The sequence below is a fragment of the Leptosomus discolor genome, chromosome 9 (assembly GCF_034619465.1).
Source record: "Leptosomus discolor isolate bLepDis1 chromosome 9, bLepDis1.hap2, whole genome shotgun sequence".
NCBI lineage: Eukaryota > Metazoa > Chordata > Aves > Leptosomiformes > Leptosomidae > Leptosomus > Leptosomus discolor.
Genome location: NC_141399.1, coordinates 2,253,145 through 2,272,947, shown reverse-complemented (window position 1 = coordinate 2,272,947; position 19,803 = coordinate 2,253,145). Strand labels below are relative to the sequence as shown.

The 19,803-nt window shown below is 44.3% G+C and overlaps 1 protein-coding gene across 7 annotated transcripts in view; it reads left to right on the top strand.

The window, feature by feature from the left end:
• Window positions 1–19,803, top strand: part of ITPR1 (inositol 1,4,5-trisphosphate receptor type 1) — a 170,887-nt gene that overhangs the window by 8,245 nt on the left and 142,839 nt on the right. For 5 of the 7 annotated variants that reach the window (XM_086470519.1, XM_086470516.1, XM_086470517.1 and 2 more), the window contains exons 1-2: window positions 521–612; window positions 4,370–4,440. In XM_086470519.1, coding sequence (XP_086326645.1) covers window positions 521–612; window positions 4,370–4,440 — 163 coding nt within the window. Of the gene's footprint in view, window positions 1–504; window positions 613–4,369; window positions 4,441–19,803 lie in introns of those variants that run through there. The other 2 variants (XM_086470520.1, XM_086470515.1) reach the window with 1 other exon arrangement.

The window sequence follows — 19,803 nt, the reverse complement described above, 5'->3', positions numbered from 1 at the left end:
TCATATCAGTATTTTACATTACAATTCCCACGAGCATCACTCCAGCACACCAGAGGACCTATAAAACGTGCTCAAACCCACCTTTGATTCTGACAAAGAATCTAGCGAAGAAATATGTAGTGATTCAGCAGGTACAAATAACATGTCTTAAAGTGAGGCGGCTCATCTCCTTCCCCTTTCCCTCTTGCAAGTGGGATGAAAGGGGTCAGCACGTCTGGACTGAAGTGGCTGTGAGCATCTGTTGGGATGAATACGGCTACCTGTCAAGCAGTCCCGCACCGAATGGGATGCCGGTAGCTGCTTGTTTTTCCCTAGTTTATTTTTCTAAGGAAGCACATTGACATGCTGTGTTGCCCTTGATACCTGGAATTCCAGTGCAAGAACTTGGCTGTTTTTTCAAACGAACGAACAAACAAAAGCGAAGGTCCTGTTGTTGTAAACTCCAGTAGCTTGTACCGAGAAATTCTGCCTGATAAATAGTAATGTTGTGCTTTATTCTTCTAGGGGCAGTAAGCCAGAGATGACTGACAAGATGTCGAGCTTCCTTCATATTGGAGATATTTGTTCTCTCTATGCAGAGGGCTCAACAAATGGATTTATTAGCACTTTGGGGTAAGAACAGCTGTTCTCTTGTACTAAAAACATCCCTAAGAAGGACTAGCAGACCTCAGCTAGCTATCCTGAGCCTGACTCCCAGGAAATACTGGGTAAAGCAAGGTAGCTTTATGTACAGATTTGGCCCTAAATTTAAAAATGGCCTAAAGCTGATATGGCAAGCTAGACATCGGGAGGATGGAGAGTGTATTGATGGCTGCGGTGTGGTTTGGACGTCCTTGGTGGGGAGGAAGAAGCTTGTCCAGTTAAGGTGTGGGTAGAGGGAATGAATGCAAGCAAATGATCTTCGTGGTGTTGTCTGTCCCGTGTCCATCCGTGTGTCCCGTCCTGTCCCTCCCTGCTCCCCCAGTCAGGAATGGATAGGCCCCAGTGCCATCTGCTGATTGGAAAGCAGGATGTAGCACAGGCAATGTAAGTAGTTTTTAAAAGACATTTATACAAAGAAGCCCCGAGCCAAACTGTTTATATACCACGATGACTAGTTTTGTCTTACAGTTTCTGGGGTTTCTCAGACAAACACAATTGTTCTTCTCCAGTCGAAGGAGAACACATTTTGAACCTGCACCTGCAGCTTTGCCGATGGCCAGCACCCCCGAGCTGCGGCGGGAGCCGTGCCTTGCCGGCTCCTGCCCCCGCCACGCTTTCCCACAGAGCTCCTTTGCGCTTTCTTCTGCAAAGGCGTCCGAGTAGGTGCTCTGTAGGAGAGTGCCTGGTAAGCGGGAAGAAGGGTGTGTGCTACTTCATTAAACAAAAAGTAGCCGTTCACATAGGAGAAGGAAGAGTTTGCAGAGAAAAGCCGAGGAACTGAAACACGGCTCTGACGAGTGACAGGGTATGTTTTATTCTGCTCAACTGCTGCCGAGGAGAAATCTCTCCGAACATCAGAAGCTGGCAGAGGAGCTGTGTACCGATTTGGAAGACCTTGCAGGGGGCTGGATGAGAAGCTCAAAGAGCACATCTGCCACCTTGTTTCAGAGCAGTGAGGGAGAGGGAGAGAAATAGCATGCATGACACATTGCGGTGGTACTTCAGCGCTGAACGAGTAGCCAAGAGGCAACCAGGAAGCTTGGTGATCTGGTGAGTGGGCACGCACGCAACTTGCTCTTTCTCATTTCCAGTAGCCGTAAGGGCCTCAGGGTGGGTACAGTGACAGCAAATTTTTTGATGCCTACTGTCCAGATGCATCTGATAAATGGAGCTCCCAAGCAGGGTACAAAGACAGCATCCTGGTAAGTCTCTCTGCAGGAAACGATGGGCTGGAATCTCATCTGAGTGACTCCAAACTAACTTGTAGGTTTAGTCCTCTAGCTTATTAGGATTCTGGAAAATAAGGGGGCAGAGAAGGAAGCAGACACTGAAGATGCACCATGATCTATTATAGGAAAGAGAAGAAAATATGGGATGCTGCCAGAAGGGAAAGAAGGTATGATAAAAGCAAGGGATGTAGTAAGTAGGGTTGGTCGAATAGTATTTGGCGAATGTATTTGACAAATTTCCCAGGTACTCGTCAAATATGACACGTACACTCTGCAGCGTTCGATCGGCTGTGTGACTGGCCAAATACTATCTGCTGAAAACTGGCAAAATGAATTGAGCGATACTATACATCTGGCTATTTTTTTTCTTCCTAGTACTGAAGCAAGTTTGGCAGTACGTAATTCCAGACCAAGTAGAAAGTTGTTATGTTATGTTTAATCCCATACGGTGCATGATGAACATTTCCGCAGTGGCTGTGGCTTTTGATGGCATTGCTGAGCAGATATTTTTCGCCATGGGTAGTCCTTTTAGACGCTACAGGCCCTAAGCACATGTGTTTCCTAGGCTTGATGAGATATTCTCGTGGCAGGTCTAAAGATCCCTTAGTGTTACAAGCATCCTCTTTGATTTGATTAGTGCTGTTTTAAGGTAACTGCATTATATAATGGCCACACATCTTCTGAGCCTAATTTAAGCCAGAAATCCCAATTGCTATGTGAAACATGAAATGCATTATCATCTTAATAAGCCTTCATAATCAAATTAGTTTTGTCCCATATTTAATTTAGTCTTCGTCCTAGAGAAAATTAAAGAAGCAAAGGAAAGATTCAGTGTAATTGTGCTCTATACCATGTGGAGTTTTGACAGTCTTATGTCATAACAATGTGTAATTACTTGTTCCTGTGGTTAATGACGGTTGAGAAGCATCCCACTATACATTCTAACGTCGTTCTAAATCTTTGAAGAGTGTTCCTATTTAATATTCCCATGACGTGACTGTTGCTTAATCAGGAGTTTACTCTTGCTGTTTCCCAAACTCAGTGCTGTCCTCATTACTGATTACCGGTGTACAACATATCCTCTTTTGTGTTTTTCACCCTGTGAAATTTTTTTCTTAGTAGTTTGGGAAGTTCCTCTTTATTTTCAATTTGATCTCAGGATGAGAGGGATATATTGCACTGAGATTATCTTTGTGTGGGATGATCAGAGTAACCCGTTTGACTTGACTTTTTTTGGCCCTTTGTTCACGAGAAGCAGATGTTTCAGCTCAAATATTAATACTACCATTCTTGTTGGAGCACATATATGTATATATAATACTGAATAGGGAGAAAATCCATGGGGAAAAAGCAATTTACTCTGAATGTTTGCGTATGCAAATTTTAGATGCATAGAACTCTTGAGTCCACTTAGTCTCTCTGATCTCTTAATTTTTATGCACTTCATTATTTTCCATAATTGTTGTCTCAAGATGCTCCCTGCATGTAACCGGCCTCTGCAAGGAACAACTCTCATATTCTAGGTCTCAGTCTTTCTCAAGTTGATTCTGCATGAGAATGGACCTCTCAAACCTTTAAGACCTTGGAGTTTTACTTTCTACTTTTGTGTAGAAAGCCTCTTTGACAGATTGGTTTTAAGGGGCCAAATTGAGTCATTTAGCATCAAGTCAGAAACTACAAAGTATTTGGTCACAGTTGCGTTTTGTGCAATTTGGAACTAGCATTTGGTAAAAGCGCAATTCCTTGTTGATCCAAAGCGTGCCAAGGGCAGAGCGGCGGCGACAGCCGCATCTTCACCGTTTTCTTTATTCTGTGGGATCTGAATTGACCCTGTGGGGTTTTTGCCACCCTGTATTCACAGGAAGCCCTGTCCTGGCATTCCCTGTGGGAATCTCTCTGGTTCACTTGTCCGATTCACCCCCTTCCTGGCAGAACAGGAGGAGGTTAGTTCGACTCCTTGGCTTATCTGTGTTTATGACTGGTGAGCAGGAGGGTATAGTTCCACCTTCCTTTCTCTTGGGAGTCAATTTTTATTGTGGCAGTTACTGTTTCTGCCTTTTGCTGATACTTGAGGGGTCACAGGGTCAGTGTCCAGTTCGCACAGTGCTGTTTTCCTGTTCTCTACCCTTCATAGAAACACATTTGCAACGGTATTCAAATCTGTCCAAGAGGCCATAGCTGTTCTAAGGCTGTCTCTCACCTAACTAGAATATGGGCTGTTCTGTCTGCACCTCAAGGAGGGGACATAAAGATGATGCAGTATACAGGAGCAATGACTTATTTATTGTCCCACCTATCCAGGAGCATAGCTCTGGGCAACAGTGAAAACTAGCTGCATGCTTCTTAGAAGGATTTGGCATAAGTTGGCATTTGGGGAATGTCTTCTGCTGAAGTGGCCACTCGGATAAAATATTGCAAATAAACGACTGGGTTTGCTAACCAGGAGGTAAGTGATTGCGAGGGAATAGAATCTCACTTTACTTCTCGTTTCTTTGCAGCCTTGTGGATGATCGGTGTGTGGTACAGCCAGAAGCAGGTGATCTTAACAACCCACCCAAAAAATTCAGAGGTAAGTTTGTTAGACAGCTGATGACCCTTCTGCTTACAAGTCATCCTTCGTTTTGTGCCGTCATGTGTAACTGGTTTTGACCTCCGTGCTTTCTATAGAGTATTTCAGTGTCGTCGTCTTCCATGAAGGGCAACTTGTGAGAAAAAAAGAAAAACCCCAAAACCTGTGAATGTCTGTGTGAAGTGAGTTGTGGGACTTAATACGAATGCTTTGTGAGGGGGTGGAGATGGGGTTGCCAGCTGAGGCTGGCTTTCAGATCTGTCCAGACTTACAGGGTCCCTGTAAGTTTGGTTTCTTTTTCTCTATACTGTCGTACATGCCGTGTAGTTACCCAGCACCAAACCTAGCTCAGAAGAGGAAAGTGAAAAGGAGCGAATGTTTGCAACAACTATTGTTGTTTGACCTCATTTGATATTAACTACGTTTGACTTTGCTTTCCTTCTGCCAGGAAACTTAGGCTCGGTGATAAGAAATTAATGCCTGCTACTTTGCACAGTTTGGCTAGGGCTGATTTGTTTAAGAAAAGTCTCAAACAGGAAGAGAAGCAGTAACTGGGATTTTGTTTAGAAAAACCTTCTTGAATTTTTTTTTTTTTTTTTTTTTTACCCCTTGGTTGCATCTTTTACCCAGGGGATGGCTCAGCAGAATATTGTAAAAATTTGATCAACCTTTTATTGCTGTTCTCAGATGTAGCAACAACTGTTTGTCTTGTTTCTTCCTTGGATGAATCTCGTTTCCTTGGTTATGCTTTGCCTTTATCAGGGGCTCTGGAATTACCATAATTCTTGGCTAGAACTGCAGGTGATTGCCCTTGAAAATCATCTACCTTCTGGACTGCTAGTTTTGTTTGCTGTTGGTTGGGTTTGGGTTTGTTTGGGTTTTTTTTGCCATGACATGAAGATATCTCATATAATGAAACTCTTTAGAATATTGCTGAAGTCTGTGAGTCCATGTTGGTTTTTCTCCCTTTTTTAGTGGAAAACTAAATAGTTGAGGATTGAAATACTGAAGAGGCAACCTGGGGAAGTTTTAGCATTCGATGTTAAGCTCTCCAGAAAAAGAACAATGGTGTTACGTGAACTAGAGCCCTGACTCCAGGCATTTCTTGACATAAAAATCATGAAAGAATAAAGCCAGATTTGACTGAGACTGCTGGGTGTAGAAGGAGGCAGGGGGAGAGGGAGAAAAGAATGAGAAAAAGGCAATTCTTGCTAGCACAGTTTAGGAACTGCAAGTACAGAGAGACATTTGTCTGACATAAAACATTGTGGTTAGACATTGTAAATGTTCTCATATTACTTATAATTTATACACGGAGAAAGAATGGTGTGAACCTTTTCCAGCCTTTGTAGTTACTTCACTAAAGCTTTGTGAAGCTTCCATGGGGAAGCTTAAGCTTAATGGCAAATGGCAACAGAAGTCATAAAATTTTCGCAGGCATTTCTGTTATTTATACACACGCTTTACAAGTGTAGTTGAAGATAAAATGCTTTCCAGGATAAATATGCTCGGAAGAGTAATGATGAAGTTTATCGCACCATCTTCAACACAAATGGAAGATAACCTTTTTTTTTTTTTTTTTAATGTGAAGCAAAGGCACCCAGAGGCTTGTCTGGGGTGTTGCACGGGAAGTCTCTGGCAAGGTCAGGAGCTACAGCCATGTCTCTGCAGACTGAGTTGGTGTTTTTATGACACCTTGCAAAAATACCTCCCTTGCAAACGGAACGCGAGGTCTTCCCTGAGCTGTGTTTATCCAAACAGCAACATTTATGTCTGGGATATACAGTAACTGTGGGCATCTGGTGACTGTAATACCGTAGCCCCAACATTTAGTTTTGTCCTGCTTGAGATTTAGCCTTCATTGCCTTGGGCAGGGTCATGGGTGCAGCAGATCGGTGGCACAAGATGGCTTTTGTACAGCAGCATCCTGGGGTGGGAGCTGACGTGGAAATGTCCAGGAATCTTAGTACAGGGTGCCCACGTTGGATCAATGATTTCATGCAGTCCGTACTAACCGTCACAGCTGATAGGATCACTGCAGTTTGAGGCCTGAGAAGAAGCGTGGTCTTGGTTGGAATTCAAATAGGTGCAAAACCATTCGAATGGCCCTGGTGGCTGAGGAGTAACTTGTGCAAATCTCGTTAGAGCAGGACCAAAACTCATCAAATGCGAGCGACGTAAGTTATGGCTTTACCCAGGACTGGAGACATCCCTCTGCGCTGTAGCCTGTTCTATACCCTTGTGTGAGTCTTCTCTCCAGCCAGCTGCGCTTTAAGGTGTCCGGCTGAAGGTCAGTCAAATCTGAAGTCGCCTTCTGGGAAGGAGGCTGAACGTGTGGCTCTGTGGCCAGTCTCTCAGATCTTGCTTCGGGCAGTGTTTTTAAGAAATGTAACTCTAAGCTTCTCGGAGCAGATCTGCCTTTCTGCAGGCAGATGTAAAACCAGTTGTAAATATAATTTTCATGCTTAATCAAAGCGGTGAGAGGTAGCTAGAAGCAAGATTGACTGCTTAGATATGCATACATGACTCCAAGAAAATGCAGTGTGAAACTAAAGCATATATATCCAGTGGCAGAATTAATCCATCTTGCTTTTTTTCTTAGCCATGGGTGTTTCAGGTTTTAAAAAAATCGCGTTGCCTAGGCTACACTTAATCAGCTGCATCTCATGGCAGCAGCAAGGCCCTGGTCTAGAGGGTGGTGGTTTTTCTTTCCTCCCTGCTTTAGACCCTGGAAATTGAGCAGAGCTGCTGTGTGCAGAGTGGTGGTGTGTCTGCCCCATCCTTCCTCCTGGAGGGAGCCTCTTGTACAAAAGGCAGCTGACAGCGATACTTGGCCGTCAGTATACGCTGTCGCTAAACACTGGTGACCTGCTCGTGGTGTGCAAGTAGCCCCTGCCTGAGGAACACGTTTCTGAAAGCAAGCGCTTCATAGCTGGAAGAGGTGGGGTTTGTGTGCTAGGAAGTCACTCCTAAAAACGTGGGCTTCAAGTTGTCCTGAGGAAAATCCGGCGTGGGGAGCTCGGGGCGTGTTCGGCTGGACTGGACAGAATGGTTTGCAGCGACAGGACTGGAGTCAGAGCTGGGAGTGATACGATAGGGCTTTCAGTCTGCTTGGAGGCAAACGTGCAGAGGTATCCTGAGGACACGAGGGCTTGCTTTGTTGACAAAAGTTGTGGGAAAAATAGGCTGACAGATCAATCTGGTGGTGGTGGAGGCCTGAAAGGGGTGAAGTGCAAGAGGAAGCTGAGAGTAAGGTGGGATAGCGTGCAGGTAGGATTTGGACCGTGGTGTAAAAGTGTAAATGAGACATGAAAAAAAAAAAAGTTGAGAGAGTGTGTTAGGTGGAAAAGAAGTGCCGGAGTTGGGAAGAACTCCAAAGGAAGGTGTTAGTCCCACACCCTCAAGTTACTGTGAGCGTTCACCAGTAGTTATTTCGCATATGAAATGCTGTTGGGCCTCTAGGTCTTTACAATATTAGTTTGATCTTTTAAAGGTGTGAGGGCTGGTGGTTTTTTTTTTCCTTTTTCCCATCCCAATCACAGGTAGAGAGTACTTGAAGTTAGTGGTTTGAGGTTGGATGGTAATTACAGTCTGTGAGATTGCAGTGGCTTTTTTTTTTTTTTTTATTCTGGCTTTCTAAATCCACTTTAAATACAGTGGTTTGGGTGTCGGGGTTTTTTTTTTTTTCAAAGTAGACTGTTTCCGTGGCCCTTCATTATTTTCAGCTCCAACTAATTCAAAAGTCCTCTAAAACTGCCTTGCAAAACGTTAAGACTTAAGAGTACATTCATCAGGGTGTTTCTTTTTTAAGATGTTAATATGAAGATTCTTGCGAAAGAGTATTTTACTTAACTGGTCTGAATATACTGTGTACAGATGAGATTCCTGGAAAAAATCCTAGTTGTAAGAGTCTCCAAAAAAAGAAAGTGTGACAGTTCCTTGGTTATCTGCGCTGCTTTGAACAAAAAAAAAAGACATTTTATGTATTTTATAAAGCTGGAATCACTGCTCTAATTGCCATCTTTGAGTATGACACTGCATCTGAATAGGGGCTATAAATGAACGTCCTTTAACATGCATGGTTTGTGTGGAAAGTATGAACTACAGCTGACCCTCTAGCTAGGCTAAAACCACCAGGGTTTCATTAGAAATCATTCGTACTTAAACGCACAGAGAGCTGTTTTGCAAATCAAGGTCAGAGCTAACAGCAGTGCTGAAGCTGCGGCAGAGCCCAGGGCTGATAATTTTGTGCTTTAGCTGTTTATTCGTTGGTTTGTAGGTGCTTTTGCAGAGGTTTTATCGGTGTTCGTTTTGGGTTGGAACGTGGCGCTGCGCGAAGCCAAATGTGTTTGCTTAACGCAAGACACTGCTGCTGCACCGCAGCAGTCTGTCTGACAGCCTTCTCGGGAGATTCCTTACAGCTCTTCCTTTGGGATGCAGATCTGTCTGCCAGCCATCCCGAGGCTTTGCAGTAGCTGCAGGAAACGCAGGGAAAAGGGCACTTACTGGGTTAATTTGTCCAGCAGCTACCTCCTTCCAGAACATTGTTTTAGTAGTTGCTGGGCAACACTCTTTTTTTGGCAAGATGTTCAGGGAATGAACCCATATCTAAGACTTAAAATACCCTCATGGTGAAGCAGAAGATGAGTAGTTGAGATTCTGTTTGTTCTTTTGATCGTAATCCATACTGTGTGCTCTTCCTGAGCCTTGCCTTCACCAAGCCGTCGGTCTGGCTCGCCTGGTGTGAGGGGCTAGTGCTGAGGGTCTCAGCCTGTGAGCTACGAGTCAGTCTTCAGGAGGAGCAACGACCTGGGCACTGCAAAGAAGCTTTACTATACAAATGTATGTGTATTTTAAAAAGAATATGTATCTACGCACCCCAGTTCTTTGATGGATTTCTCTTAAACTCACAGTGCTCAGCGCCGATGAAAGTCAAGACACTTCTCCGTAACAGAAATGTTTTGAGTTATGTTTTGTTTTCACAGCTTTGCCATCAATGACCTGAAGGCTATATGCTGCTGCTCTGGTTTGGATGAAGGAAACCGTGTAATTTAGGCAGTACTGGTAGAGGCTGTGGAGTTATGTTGCATACGTACGGGATTATTTAGCCTTGTTTAGCCAAGCTTGTTTATAGTTTGGCATTAGAACTGAGATTAAGGGAATTTTGAAGGGTCACATACATAGTTTTCCCAAACACTTCAGAATATTAAAAAACAAACTAAAACAAATACCCAGATCCCTCTGCCTGTTAGTTTTGGAAAAATAGCAGCAGCGTATAGAAGTGCACTTTTTGGGTAGTAAGGTAGTTCCTGTGCTCATCAAGAAGAGTTGTTTGCAGTATAAGCCCTTAGGTGTCACGCGTTCAGCTTCAGGTGAATGTGTGACCTCAAATCCGCTTGCTCTCCGTGCATACTTGTCCAAAGGTGCTCTGATGAAAGCCATTATATCGGCTTAGATTCAGTTTTACACTTTGATGTGAAGCAGTCTGAGTTGTATGACTTTCTGTATGTATTAGAGGGGTTTGAGCGGGTGTTTTGCAGAGGGTTGAAGGCATATTCCTGGAATGATGGCGAGAAGAGGGGTCATAGACCTGGGCTGCATGGCCAAGTTTAGGCTGGCGAAATCTTTGGGTAGGCTAATTGTTAAGGTGCCTAGATTCCTTTAAGGTGTATTTAAACCGATGTCTAAATATGGCTTTTTTTCGCTCTGATAACCACATATTAGCAGATAAAATAGCAATATTCTTTTCTCATGCAGGAGGCAGAACTTTTGAGAGTGCTTGAGTGCCAAGTTCAAAGCTTAGCGTGGTGATCTTGAAGAGAAGTATGTGACTTGCAGTAGAAAAGCAACTCCTTCTCAGTTTTGAGATGTCCAAGACAGACTAAAATGCACTTGCTGAATACCAAAAGTAGGAAGGGGGGCAACAGTAAACACCTGCTTAATTAACTGTTTTTTTCCCAAAAGCCAAATGCTATAAGAAGAAAACCTTATGTTTCTTAGCCCCTTTTCAAAAAGGGTGCTAAAATCATGGTCTAGTGTAAAATCAAAAGAAGCTTTGAGGTTGGTGTGATGGGAGAAAAAATGATAAAAATACAGTCTAATGCTGTGCCTATAATTTGTTTATTTGAAATTGAAGCATTGGCCATGTTGTGTAGGAACAATCTTTTGATCTTGCTGAATTAAGATACAGTTATAATATCCAAAATACATTTTTCGCTGACTTGATGAGGAATCCTTTAGTACGATTCGAAGTATTTATAGAACCGTGCTAGAAAACTGCCAACTGCTAGTACACATTTGAATTCGATGCCCTTTATACGATGAAGAAATCCTGAGTGCTGTCTCTAAAACGTGGATCTTTAGCCCACTGCATCCTACATATGAGCAGATGTTACAGGCAATTGTCACTGTGGCATTTAGGTGCTTCAAAAAAAACCTGAGAAGTCACAAGCGTTGCATTTTTGTGCGGACGAATGTGCTTTGTATCCGCTAAAGCTTGGAAGACCCTGTGAGAGAGGGAGTCCTGATCAAGAGTTGGCGCAGTGCTTACAGGAGCACACCCAAGCCTCCCTCCTCTCTGCAGGCCAGCAGTAGCAATGCACGCTGCCTTCTGTGCCAGCCCATGGTGACTTCAGAGTGATGTCGTGGGCACCTCATCTCCAGACGCTTTTAACCACGGGTTTTGTGGCAGCGCCGGGCTCATCAGTGATAATTACTTGTATGGCTTGCTCTTTTAGCAAGCAGAGGAGGTACTGGAGCTTTCCCATTACGAGCACAGCTGGAGAATAGGTGTTATACTGGTGTGGCTGCTGCATCCTCTCCTTTTATTTCAAGCTTGCATTGCTTTGACATCCAGTAGTGATTGGATACAGGAATCGAAGGGAAAAGCGCTTTTTCTGTCACGGAGAGCGAACTGGAAAGCTGTTTGTATTTAACTGAGCACATCTATGGCAGCGTGGTTCCTCGCTGGCCTGTGACATGGGCCCAGTCGTTAGGCCAGTCGGTAGAAACGCGTGCTGAAGCACTGAAGGCATCCCAGCTCCCTGGCGCCGATGCGCTTTGCCGAAATGATGGATAAATGACTGGCTAAATAATGACTGGTTTCACTGAGGTGGTTCGGCGTGGTTTTTCTTCTGTGCCCTAGTGCTGGGGTACCGAGACGGTCATGGGGAGGGGCTGCACAGCACAGGCGACAGGAGGGTCTGTTTAACCGGGCGTTGAGGTGGTCGGTGCTGAACAGGAGGAGCTGGGTCAGTTCGGAACACAGGGCACCCCCTGGGAGGATTGGCTGGGTTGCCTTGGCACGCTGCTCTGTACTGAGGGTGCTGTGGTCAAGCAGCTCTCTGCCAACTTCTGGTTTTATAGGGTGCTTTCATCTTGAATGTTTTGCATCGAGATGAAGGCAGAGCGAAGCCCCTTTGAAATAGAAAGGGGCGATTAATATGCGTAGCTGGAGTGCTGTATGGAAAAGGCAATCTGTTGGTGAAGGTGCTGCAAAAGGAGGGATTTCATTGAACTCCTGGCGTGAAGTTTGATGATCTGTGCGCTTCGGTTGTCCATCTGAACACTGTGGGTAGTAGTTCTGTACCGGTGAGACAGTCTGTGCAGGGTGACAGCGCTGGTGTGCTGACCGTGTCCTAAAAATGAAGAAATAAGCCAAGCGCTGCTTTGAACGTTCGTTCTTTCTCAGCAGCTCTCGCAGGTCTGAGCTTTTTCCCCTGTGGAAAGTTCAGGGTATTTCAGGTAGGATCGAGGGAGGGATTGCCAAAAAGCAGTGCTTAGCTATTAAGTAGAACAGTACTGTTAATAAACCTAGCCCCAACCTTGTAGACAAAAGAATACTGTGGCTTTGTTGCCATAGTTTCAGTGCAAAATCTGACCTTAGCTACAATAACATTCGGTTAGAAAGAACTAGCTAATCAGTTTTCTAAAATTAGTGTGTTCCCTAGTACATAAGCCAGTATGAACAGGATATTTAATGAAATATTATACTTAGTCACAAGAGCCCAGGGGAGTGAAATGCCTTGATGAATTGTGGGGGTGGGGTGACATTGGTGCGTGTGTTTTAATATAGCAAAATTATTAAAATTTGTGGCTTGCTTAATATTTAGGGTAGCTCGACTGTTGTGTTCTTGTGTGCATTCCATCTCCTTTGCTCTGTTTCTTTTAAAAGCTCTCAGAGTCTGTTCTGTAAGCTGGGAAGATTGAGGTGCTGGTGAGCCTCATCAATACTAAGTACTTCCAGAGGACCTTCACACAGACTTCAGAGCTGGTGTTGTGCTTGTTGTTAGTGCTGCCTGAGTGCTTTGCAGATGAAGGAGGCCTGCTCCTATAGAGGGGTGCAAATACTAGAACAGATGGATAAAGTCATGGAGTTTGTGGGGGGAAAAAACTGCGTGTGAGGGAAGCAGTCTCCCAGGTATTAGGTACTAGACAGCTTCAGCTTTTCACTGGTTGTCGGAAGTGTTGAGGACCTTGAGAGAGACTCGGAGAGAGGCTGGTTGGTAAGGTCTGGTGTGCAAATATTGCCATCAGACCAGAACACCTGACTTGAGAGTGCATTTATTAAGCCTGAGGCTCACTGACTGAGCCTTGGGTGAGACTTTATCCAACAGGTAACCTAGTCACAGGTTGTTTGTTGACAATATGGGAACTGTGCTGAATTATCAGTTTTCTTATGTGCTGCAAGTTGGTTATTTGAGTATTAATAAAAGGAAAATAATATGCAAATTTGGGATGGAAGACTAGGTGAGCTGTTGTTCACTTCTGCTGGAAATTTAAGTTCTCATGCGGTGTGCTCAGTGTTTTTGCCTGGCTGAACCGTATTGCCCACGTAGCTTTCTGGAGTCACCGACTTGCTGAACTTTTCTCACTGTAGGTCTTGAGTGGTGGATTGCAGCTAAGGAGGCTTAGCCTTCTCTGCAAGCCTGGTGTAGGGGATGGTGCCTGTGAAACACGGCTTCGCTGGCATCTTGTTGGCAGTACCGAGACGAGAGCCTTTGTCATCCAGTTCCCATCCCCGCTTGCCTGCTGCATCGCGCAGTGATGAGCAGAGTTCCCTTACTGCCCGGTGCTTGAGAGAGGCCAAATACATGGGGAGAAGATCTAGACAAGGGGATTCTAAAGCATCTGAATGATGTTCACCAATTTGGTGATAGCTTTTGTTATTTCTGTTAGCCGGAGTGAGTTACTGGTGAATAGTCACCTCTTCTGACAGTGCTTTGCAGTTAAGGTTATCAGTGCCTATAATGAGTCAAAAGCAACTGCAATTCACTCAATTAATTTCCTGAGACTGAGCTTTGGACAGTCCTGGATTTGTAGAAGCCCGTTTGGTGACAAATGCAGTGGAGTTTGATTCAGAAAAACACATTTCACCTTGAACGTGCTGACACTCGCGTAGCTGAGCTGTCAAGCAGATCCTCTTGGCTCTCTTGGTTTTGCTTCTGCGACATGTAGCTTAGGATTCCTGATACAGCACACAGTCGCGGGAAGGTGTGATCCGTGTTCTTGGATCTTCCAATTCAGTTTTGGATTAGCATGTTTGTGCTTCAGGGTTGCTGTTTTTCTGCCTTGCAAACCCAGCTGCCTTCCCAGCAGACTTTAGGAAACCATATCTGGCTTTTACTTTGGCCGAGGTATGGACGATATCCTCAAGTTTTTTCCCCTTTATGTTTTTCTGTGACCAGATTTGACTTCCTATTACCCCTTGGCTTGGTGTGATCATGAGGTGCTTCATTTTTCAGAGGGAGCAGATAAGTGCACTGTGACACCCCTGAGGATCTTGTCTGTGTCGAGCTCTTCACAGAGTCTGTTCTGTAGATGCTCACTTTTCTGTTGCTTTTAGGACAGAGTGAAGTTCTGTGCTGCTTGCAGTAGCAGTGAGTTATACTAAAAGCTGCAGTTATTTTACTTTACATAAAACATAAGGCTTTATATTTTGAAAGGACTTACGGTTCAAAATTGTTTTCAGTTTAGGTTATTTACTTAAGAAGACAAGAGATAAATATGCTAAGTACCCATCCCAATGAGGTCTTACAGGTGCTGTGTCCAAGTGCCACATGGAAGTCATTAGTCAAAGAGGAACCCAGCCCCAACCCAGAAGTCAGACGATTTCACTTCTCACTCTCTGGGTAGCCTGTTCTTCACGGAGCAGGAGTCCTGGCTGAAGCGGTGGTACCTCCTCACACCTGCAAGCTCAGGGAAGTAGTGCTGTAAGTACTTCTGTTGGAGAGCAGTCAGAAGAAAAATGGTGAGGTTGCCAGTGTAGCCAGCCATCAAAATGGGCTGTTACGAAAGCCAGACCTTGCCAGTTGTCTTCAGTGAGCAGTCTGTGACACTTGCATCTTCCTCCGTTCCCACGTTGCTGCTGGAGATTGAATACCCCGTCCTTCTCGCTGCAGAATTTGGAGTCATCTTTCAGGATGAAGTATGGTACTGAATGGGTCAACACTTGAGTGTGATTTCTCTTCTTCAGTTGTTGGTGCATTAATAACACCCGAGTTCTTCACATTGCTGGGGGCAGATCAAGGTGCTAGTGCTAATGTGCCAAGCTCTGTATAAGAATCTACGGCCTTTCCTGCATAGCTTTAAAGCTTGTGATCCAAATGCTAGGAAACAAGTGAGTAGTTGCTGAAGTTTCTTGATTCTGGAAACCATGTTGTATTTTTTTGCAATCCAGAAAGGAATTTGCTGCTTTGAGTTCAGTCTTGAAAAGCACCTACTGGGTCTTTAGGAATGAACTGGAAATTACCGGTTTGTTTCCTTGCTTGGTAAGTGACTGCTTGGTAACTCCTGGGGTAGGGAGTTGCAAAAGTCCCAGGTTGGCATTTAGTGGCCCCTAACAAATGCAGCCAGTATGATGAAGCCTTGTGTTTCTTACCTAGAAATATTGTTTGGGAATAAATCTATGCTGATTTTTCTCATTTGCTTGAAAATGGGCATGTGTCGGAGGCTGTTTCTTACACCCTGCACTTGCCTTTTAAACTCCTGCCTTTGGGGTCATACCAAAAAAAAAACCACCCCAAATGTGTGCAGTGTTTGGGGTAGCTTTGTGGAAGCTCAGATGGAGGCTTTCCACCAGCTGGTAACTGGTGATGGAGCCGTTTGTGCCTCTGCCTTCAGCTGGTCTGGATGCAGCCTGGCAGAGATGCTGAGAAACCTGAGCTGGGTAGCTCTCATGAAATACTGTTAACTGGGTGGGAAAGTCAAGGCGTTTCGGTTGGCATGTCTCGTGTGAACGTTCCCAACATCAGAGTGGCCGTTACAGATCGACTGACACTAAATGCAGCGTGCCTCAAAGATTTTATTCTGATGGACAGCTGATTATACAGTCAGGTAAGAGAGTTATTGTGTGTTAGGACTAACGCTTCCCTCATACCTAATTTGTGAAAATAACCAGTGCCAAGTTCTCAGTGTTGGCAATTATCACGTGCTTTGGTTATATAATATACAGAAGTTCAATGAAAACATAACTCCTTGTGTTTTGGTTGAAGAGTCTTTCTGTAGCTCTCAGTCAGATTTTCAGAATAAGAAATCACCTCCAGGCTCTACTGACAGCAAAGAAACCGTGACATCGCTGGAGAATGCTGCTACAGGATCCTCTCCTGATTTAACTAGAACAAATCATCTCAGAGTCAGATTTTATTAAAGATGCAGAAGGCTTTGCTACGGAAAAGCAATCTGGTAGCACTTAGACCATGTGTTTAGTGAATGTCAGCCCTTTTATTCGTCGAGGTTAAAAATTATACAAGGAAAAAATAAACACAGAACTTGTAGGCATGAGGAAGTGAGAGCTGGATGGGGGAGCAGCCGTCCTGAAAAGGAAAAAATCTTTGTTCTATGTACAGAAATCCTTTCCCTCCCCTTCGGAGCAGCGCATGGTCTCCAGCCAGCACTGGTTAGCTCTAACAACCCCAGGAGGCAGCGGTTTAGGCTGAGGGTGGCCCGGCAGCCTCTGGGATTGGGGTGGGGGCTCAGCACAAGCGGGCTGGTTTGTGTTTAGGGCTTCCAGTCCGCGCCTGCTCCTTGTGCCCCAAAGCTGCGTTGTAATATTGAAGAAACAAGAATAAATCTCAGTAACATGGTGCCTGTGTGGGAAGAGTGGAGTCCCCTCTGTGCAGACGGCTGAAGTGAAATGGTTAGTGCCTGCCGATGCGGGGATCCTGAACGCCACCAGAGAGGGGACCGAGCTGGATGTTGAACTTCAGTGTTTTTCAGAACACCTCCCAAAAGCAGGAGCTGCACTACTGATCTGGCGACTGCTCCATCAGCCCTGCCTGGAAGTTTCGATGAATCGCCAAGAAAGGCTGAAGAACCAAGCGGTGGATTTGTGGTTTTGCTTGGCCGCCAATGGCTTCAGCGCAGCCGGAGTCGGCTTTGTCAACTGCAGCGTTTTTACGTTAATTTAACTGGATGTTCTCGTCAAAAGCATCCAGGTGCCTTTGACTTCACCCTCGTGTCTTAACGTGGATATTAAGCAAAGGTGCTTTTTCGAGCATACATGCCCCTTTTCTGGGGGTTGTGCTGCCTGCCTTAGTTCTGTCCTCCTAAAGTGCATTTGCTGTGTGGGTTAAGCAGCAAGTAATGTATCCCGTGTTCATGTGCTCACAGCGAATGCTGGTAAGAACTGGCGGTGCTGTACTATGAGAGTAAGGCAATTACCGCATTTTCCTGGGAAACAAAAATTGTGTCTTTGCTGGTTGCTGTAGGAGCATTTGGCTGTGACGCAGGAGAACGACCTTCCCCTGTTGCAAAGCACATACTCTCTAAATAGGAATGGCAGCACCCTATGAGCTGATGTCTTAGGGATTGGAAGGTAGAGTCTGAAGGCAGTATAGATTTTACAGACAATTCTTGGTTATCATTGACAAGTTTTAAAATAAGCTAAGAATTTATATCCTCCCACTCCTTGTCAGGCAGATGGCCTTGGTCATGGAGAATGACAATGAGGAGAAGATCCTTCAAATATGATCTATAAGATTTAATTCCAAATATGTTTTTTTTTCCATATGCTGTCAGTCATGTGCTTAAAGTTTTTGTGTTTTGTGAAGATTTGGGAAACTTGACAGATAATAATTCTGCATTGGGATCAGAATTTGTCTGCAGAGAACTCTTTGGAGTTTAACAGCTTATTTGTCTTAACAGTCTCCTTGCAGGTTTGTGTGTACACAAATAAAAATTGCGAGGGAAGGGAGTACCCAATATATAGGTGATTTTATGTTTAATTGTAGTAGCTCCTGTTACGAATATCCAGTAATACTTCACATCAGCTTCTTTTATTGTGGTTGACATTGGATTTTTAATATTAATATGATGCCAAAAATGGAGAGGGTGTTTTATATATTTTTGTTTTTAGCATTTCGCTGAAGTTACCTTGAAAGGTCAGCAACCGTCACCATAGTTTTTTAGTCTTCACAATCCTCAATGCTGAGCAGTAGTTTTCAGGACCTTGAAGGCGTTTGGGTAGCAGAGAAAGCCATAAGGGGGACAGATTAGTTGGTGCGTTGCCTCTACAAAAGGTTAGACCGAGGGGAAGCCCTGCAGCTGTGCTGGGGCTAAACTCGGGTCAGTCTGTGTTTCCAGAGGGGTGCTACAATTCGCTTGCGCTGCCGCTGCAGCCCAAGCCAGATCCATTATGTGGGAAGCAGAAGGGATGGGGGAGAGGGAGTAGCGCAGGGGAGAGAGGAAAGCCCTTTGCAGGCTGCTGAGAAGATGGGGAGTTCATATGGCAGAGTTGTTCTTTACACTGGTGAGAATAACTGAACATTCAGAATAAAACCAGAGAAAATATTATGTTCTTGTAATTTCTTCAAGAATCCATTGTTGAAAAGAATAGGAAAAGTTTGAAATTTTTCATCTTCTGAAATTCAAAAGAAAAAAGAAACACAAACTGAAAAAACATGGAGAAAACTAAATGTTCTTGGGGAAAAAAAATCAGAAAAGGTGGTTCTTTTTTTTCACGTTCTTGCTGGGGGAGGGGATTTCTGTTGGCAGACATTTCTTTCTTTCAGCTTTCTGTGTCAAAGCTTTCGTGACGGGGAGCTTGCGTACCTTTGTGCTGTGTTGAGGATCTTTGTGCTCCTTTGCTGAGGTTTGTTCCCGCGTAAGATGCGGCTGTCTGATGATCGCTGGGAAGGGGTTGAGTGGAGCTGTCTGCTTCTCATGCAAAATTAGTTCCATCTTGCTGTACCCTTCAGGTACGCCCAACGTTTACATCTTCTTTATTGTACCTTTTCTGTGCAGAAACTACTGGATTTGTTTGTCTGCTCTGTGTTTTTGTCAGTTCAGTGAGCCTGGCCATTGCTTTGATGGCCCTGCCAGCGCTGTGAAACCACCGTGAGGTAGCGGGGAGGGGGTGCTAACCGTGGAGTTTGGAGGGGGAAGAAGAGAAAGACCTTGGGGTTTTACTAAAATGTCAGATTAGTCACACAAGTTCGTTGCCAGAGGCTGTTTTGGTCGCTACACATGCAGAGGTGTTGAAGGTCCGGTCTTGGAGAAGTACCTTCGCGACAGCGCGGTCTGAGATCCCAAACAGTTAACTGCTCTAGAGAGCAATGGGATATTCGTGCAGGGTTTAACGTATGGCTAATACAGGATTAAAGTTAAACATTGTGTTGGGAGCTAGACATCAAAGTACTCAAAAAAAAGAAAAAAAGAGAGAAAAGGGGAAAAAAGTGTCAGGAAAATGATGAGTTACAGCCTTAGACTTAAAAACTCAGTAACTTTGAAGGAAAAACTTTTATCCTTCAGAGATTTTTAAGTGCCTGGCACTTAATATTCCTTCAAGTTGTAGTTAAAAGGCTCATTTTGGAAAACCACAGTGGCTCAACTACTTGGACTATCTGTTCAGTTAGTGTGTGGCTCATGCTGGAAGCCCCAAGATTTTCTTCCGCCCAAGGATGGTGTTTACTGGTGGACGCTTCCTTGGAGGTGTCTTTTGCGCTATGCTGATTTTAAACATACTTCAGATATTTAGATTTTTAGAGAAATGTAAAGGCATAGTACCCTGATATTGGTAAGCAGAAAGGAGAACGTTTGTCTATAAAGATGCGTTATTTTACAAATGCAAAGGAAAAGTTATCTAAAAATGTTTTTTCCGCGTTTGAAAGTGACGCTCCGGAAGCAGTGTTGTCTAATGTTCCTTGCAGTATAATGCTGGATTATGCTGATCTCTTCTGAAGCACTGAAAATGTTCCTTGGATATTTTTTGGATTGAATCAATTAACTTGAAATTAACAGTTCCTCATACGGTGCTTTGGCCTCCTCAGATCTGTGTGCTGGTCAGATGACGCCTTCAGAATAGTCCATGGACATCCTCACGTGCATCAATATCAACATCTTGTCTTTCTGGTTGTGTCCTCAGAT